Genomic DNA, 4830 nt, shown 5'->3' with positions numbered 1-4830 from the left:
ATATAATAGGAACCTGAGGGGAAACTTTTCTGCACAGAGGGTGGTGGGAGTATGGAAAGAGCTGCCAGAGGTGGTAGTTGAGGAGGGACTATCACAACGTTTAAGAGACACTAGGACAGGTACATGGATAGGACAGGTTTGGAGGGATATGGGCCAAACGCGGGCAGGTGGGACTAGTGCAGATGGGGCATGTTGGTCGGGGTGGGCAAGTTGGGCTGAAGGACCTATTTCCGAGTTGGGTGACTCTGTGTGTGTCTCTTTTTCTCTCTCCCCACACTCTCGCTCTTTCTCTCTCTCTCCCTCCCTCCCCCTCCCCTCTCTCTCGCCCTCCTTCTCCAACTCCCTCTCTCTCGCCCTCCCTCCCTCTCTATACTCTCTGTCTCTCTCTCTCGCTCGCTCTCTATCTCGCTCGCTCTCTATCTCTATCTCTCCCTCTCCCTCTCCCTCTCCCTTCCCCTCTCTCTCTCCCTCTCTCTCTCCCCCTCTCTCCCCCCCCCCCTCTCCCTCCCCCTCTCCCCCTCCCCCCCCCTCCCCCCCTCCCTCCCTCTCCCCCTCTCCCTCCCCCTCCCCCTCCCCCTCCCCCTCCCCCTCCCTCTCCCTCTCCCCCTCCCCGTCTCTCTCTCTCTATGTCTCTCTCTCTCTATGTCTCTTTGTCTTTCTCCACTCTCTGTGAGAAAAAGTGTTTCCTCGTCTCTGTACTAAATGGCTTACTCCTTATTCTTACTAGGCAAGGACTTGCAAGGAGTACCTGAAATTGGAGAAGCCAATGTTCATACCGCTGGGGTGTAAGCTACCCAAGCGAAATATGAGGTATTGTTCCTCCAATTTGCAGTGGGCCTCACTCTGGCCATGGAGGAGGCCCAGGACAGAAAGGTTGGATTTGGAATGGGAGAGGGAGTTGAAGTACTGAGGCGCCGGTGAGGAAATATTATATAATAGAACCGCTCGGATAGTGACTTTTATATAAGCTAGATAATTTGCAAAATAAAAGCTTAAGGTTTTCAGAAACACATGTATTGTAAAGAAATAAAGTACAAAAAAACACAGCGAACAGATGAATCAAAACATAGAAACGCTAATCTGAACCTGCATAGCTTAGTTTATTGTTCAAGAAGGAACTGCAGATGCTGGATGGTGGTTATAGTTTAGTTTATTGCTTTGAGGCAATTATAATGCTGAAGGAAATTGTATTTGAAATGATTTTGTGTTGAAGAATGGATTACTGAATTGGGCCTCTTCTTAGGCCAGAGGTCAGCTGCTCGTTCTCTATGGCACATTTTTGAGCTCTGATGTGACATAAAGATGAAGAGTTATGGTTGGTTATGCTGAGTTCGAGACGGAATTCAAGGCTGAGAGATAATTGACTCTGTGGTTAGCTTTGGCTATGTTAAATTATAATGAGGTTGAGATAAGGGATGGATGCTTGGAGAGGAAAAGAATCAGATTGATGGATTTGTGACCTTCCTGCTGTTTATAGAAAGTCAAAGAAGCAAATGTACTTCTGATGTAATGGTCTGAGGTTGTGAATCTTCCTTTGTTCTGTAATATTTGTAAAAGGCCTTGCAGATGAGATTGGAAATCTAGCTCCCAGATAGCAGGAAAAGGTGCTGCAAATTAGAATGAAGCTGTATCCTGGCACAAAACACATATCATCAATTGTTGACAGATTTACGACCCATGTATGCTTGGAGTGGGGAGATGTGTGGGTTTGAATTTAACTTAGAAACTGTGTAATTCGGCGAACTCATATAATTAATGTTTTAATACTTAGGTAATAGTATTTTAAACTGTGTAAAATTGTATTGAAACCATTTATGAAATGTATTGTGTCTTAGTAGGACTGTTAATATTAGACTTTGTTTAGATTTATAGAAATATCTTTCTTCTTGGTATGAAAAGTGTGTATGACTTGTGTGACCATTGTATTACATACGTATCTTATATTTTGAGGAGTGGTCTTTGATAATTGAGCTTACTAGGGGTTTTACTGTGTTGAAATAAAATAATTCTAAACAAAGTTAAATCACAGGCAAACGAAGGTTGTAAAATGAGGCCAGAGAAGGGGTGATCATGTGACTGCTGTTGTAAATCACCAGATGGACTCCGATGATTTGGTTACTAGCTTGTCATACCCTCTGTATCTGAAATGTCTAATACCTATATAAATGCCATGAGTTTCTATCAAAACTATTATTCTCTCTGGACCCACCCCAGATGGGTTGGAAGATTCAGAGACTAGTCTCAGCTGAATAAAGAATCGATTTCAACAGCTACAAGCGTTTGAGTCAAGTTGACTTTAGATTGACAAAATAGCTCAGTTTAACATTTGGTGTCAGGAGTGGAATTCTTCGATTCTCAGCCAACAAGATAACGAAGTTAAGAGTCGAACTACCTACAGATAGGACCAGAGGAATTAGCCAAAGCAGAGTGAGTAGTCACCACTCTGTTTTCCTCTCTTCTGTTTTTCTGTTGGTAGTAGACCTTTCGTTATTGCGTTGTGTGGGATCTCGACAGAATCAAGTCAATCTAACAAACCTTGTTGAGTGGTAAGATAGACTTTTAAGCAGACTGGTCCATTGGGAATGGGGAGACTCGGTCATTGGATTCAATCCATTAGACTTTAGATTGACAAAATAACTCAGTTTAACAGCGGGAGGTCAGGTTGGTTATTGCGATCTGAGTGGAGGTGTTGTGCTTGGTCTCACCGAGGTTGATCATACGCTGAATAATCCAACCACATTTTTGTTTGGAAGTGGAAAGAAATAATAGAAGTTGCATTCATGGCAACGTGTAAAAAGAGTTGAGATACTGTATTATAATTTTGCTGCATGTTATTGTGGTATATATCATGTCTTAATTGGTGAATATGTTTAGTTTGTGACTTTATTTGAAGCAGAAATAATATGTGAATGCTTCATTGAGCATATTTCCGACTGGTAAGCACGCACTTCGTTCGAGCACTATATCGCATGCTTCATGCAAGCCGTCTTAAATTACCACCTAAACTGTCATTTGGCAACCTAAAAAGCTGCCAAGGTTGCCCGGCAGACAAGAGAAAAAAAGTTAAGAGAGAGCCCTGCTCCCCCCTCTCGCCCTCCTACCCAACTCCCCTCCCTTCTCCTCTTCACCCCCTCCACCCTTTTTCCCCCTCCCCCTCCTCCCACTCTCACGCCCTGCCCTCCCCCCCCCCCCCCCACCCCTTTCAAGCACTACTAATGTTCATGTGTTAAGAATGTCCTGTTTGCCAGCATGTTGACCCTCTGTGTTCCCCTCCTGCAGGGTTTAGGAGCCGTTGCTGTGGACGGAGAGACGGGGACGTGAACGACCATTGATGGCGGCCAAAGCTCCGGTGAGCCCCTCCCATCTGCTCGCCGTGCGGGCTGAGCTTCGAGGGGCTGAGCTTTGATGGAGGACCACATGGCATGGCACAACGAGGATAAGGGTTGTGAGTGCGACGTGTGTGGCAAGGTCTGGCAGTACCCGAGCGAGCTGGAGACCCACCGGCGGATTCACACGGGAGAACGCCCCTTCGACTGCTCGGTCTGCGGCAAGAACTTCACCCGCTACGACAACCTGCTGCGGCACAACCGTGTGCACTCCGACGAGAGGCCCTTCACCTGCTCCGACTGCGGCATGAGCTTCAAGACAACGCAGGTCCTGAAGATCCACCAGCGAATTCACACGGGCGAGAAGCCCAAGGCTGCTCAACCTGCGGGAAGCGCTTTGCCTAGTCATCGGGGCTACAGCGGTACCGGTGGGTGCACAGCAGTGAACGACCCTTCACCTACTCCAACTGCGACAAAGGCTTCAAGTCATCCAAGGAACTGAAGCAGCACAGGCGCCTGCACATGGGGGGGGGGGGGGGGGGGGGCGGCCCTACACCTGCAGCGACTGAGGCAAGGGCTTCACCTCCTCCAACAACCTGCTAGAGCACAAGCACACCCATACTGGGAAGCGGCCCTACACCTGCAGCGACTGCTGCAAGGGCTTCACCTGCTCCACCAGGCTGCTGTACCACCAGCACACCCACACAGGCGACAGTCCCTTCACCTGCACCCATTGTGGCAAGGGCTTCACCCTCTCCACCAGGCTGCTGTCCCACCAGCGGGTGCACTCCGGCAAGAGGCCCTTCAGCTGCTCCGACTGCGGCAAGAGCTTCAAGACGACGAAAGAACTGAAGGTCCACCAACGGGTGCAGCACCGGCGTACCCACAGCAGTGGGCGTCCCTTCCCCTGCCTGTCCTGTGGTAAGGGCTTCACCTGCCTTGACCACCTGCTGGAGCACCGGCGAGTCCACACCGGCCAGCGCTCCTTCACCTGTCCGCTCTGTGGCAAATCCTTTGCCCGCTCCTAGATAGGCGCTGTTTAGGTAGACACAAAATTCTGGAAGGAATGGGTACCATTTCGGATCGAGACCCTTCTTCAGTCTCGACCCGAAACATCACCCATTCCTTCTATCCAGAGATGCTGCCTGTCCCACTGAGTTACCCAAGATGGCGGATTGAAGGAGTGGGGTGCCGTTGTGTATGGCTGCTCTGCCTGCAGCCCTGTTAGATCAAAATGTTTGTTGTAGGTCTTCTTTTATGTGGGGGGAGGGGAAGGGGGAATCTTTATTTCTACGGTTTTCCTCCGAATCCCATCTTCGTCCTCTCCGTGCGGCCTACCATCGGATTGGAGCGGCGTTTCCTGCCGGGACCGGCCGGGACTACAGCTTCGGCGGCGGTACAGCGCTGGGACACCATCACGGAGCAGGCGATGCCTTACCGGGTCGCTGTGCGGTAAGCTCCGGAGTGCTGTGACCGCTGACTCCAACATCCGAGGAGATGTGGC

General features: G+C 49.4%; 1 protein-coding gene across 2 annotated transcripts; it reads left to right on the top strand.

The window, feature by feature from the left end:
* The first annotated feature begins 3379 nt into the window (after positions 1–3379).
* Positions 3380–4200, top strand: LOC116977434 (gastrula zinc finger protein XlCGF7.1-like). 2 transcript variants are annotated; one of them, XM_033027862.1, is made up of 2 exons: positions 3380–3848; positions 3947–4200. In XM_033027862.1, the coding sequence occupies exon 1, from the start codon at positions 3406–3408 to the stop codon at positions 3826–3828; it is 423 nt and encodes a 140-aa protein (XP_032883753.1). In that variant the 5' UTR covers positions 3380–3405; the 3' UTR covers positions 3829–3848; positions 3947–4200. The 2 variants fall into 2 exon arrangements, with proteins under 2 accessions (XP_032883753.1, XP_032883752.1); XM_033027861.1 differs by having other exon boundaries at positions 3380–3793; positions 3883–4022.
* Positions 4201–4830: the final 630 nt, after the last annotated feature.

This window comes from Amblyraja radiata, chromosome 10 (assembly GCF_010909765.2).
Source record: "Amblyraja radiata isolate CabotCenter1 chromosome 10, sAmbRad1.1.pri, whole genome shotgun sequence".
Classification (NCBI taxonomy): domain Eukaryota; kingdom Metazoa; phylum Chordata; class Chondrichthyes; order Rajiformes; family Rajidae; genus Amblyraja; species Amblyraja radiata.
The sequence above is the reverse complement of the archived record's forward strand: the minus strand, read 5'-3'. Positions and strand labels throughout refer to the sequence as shown.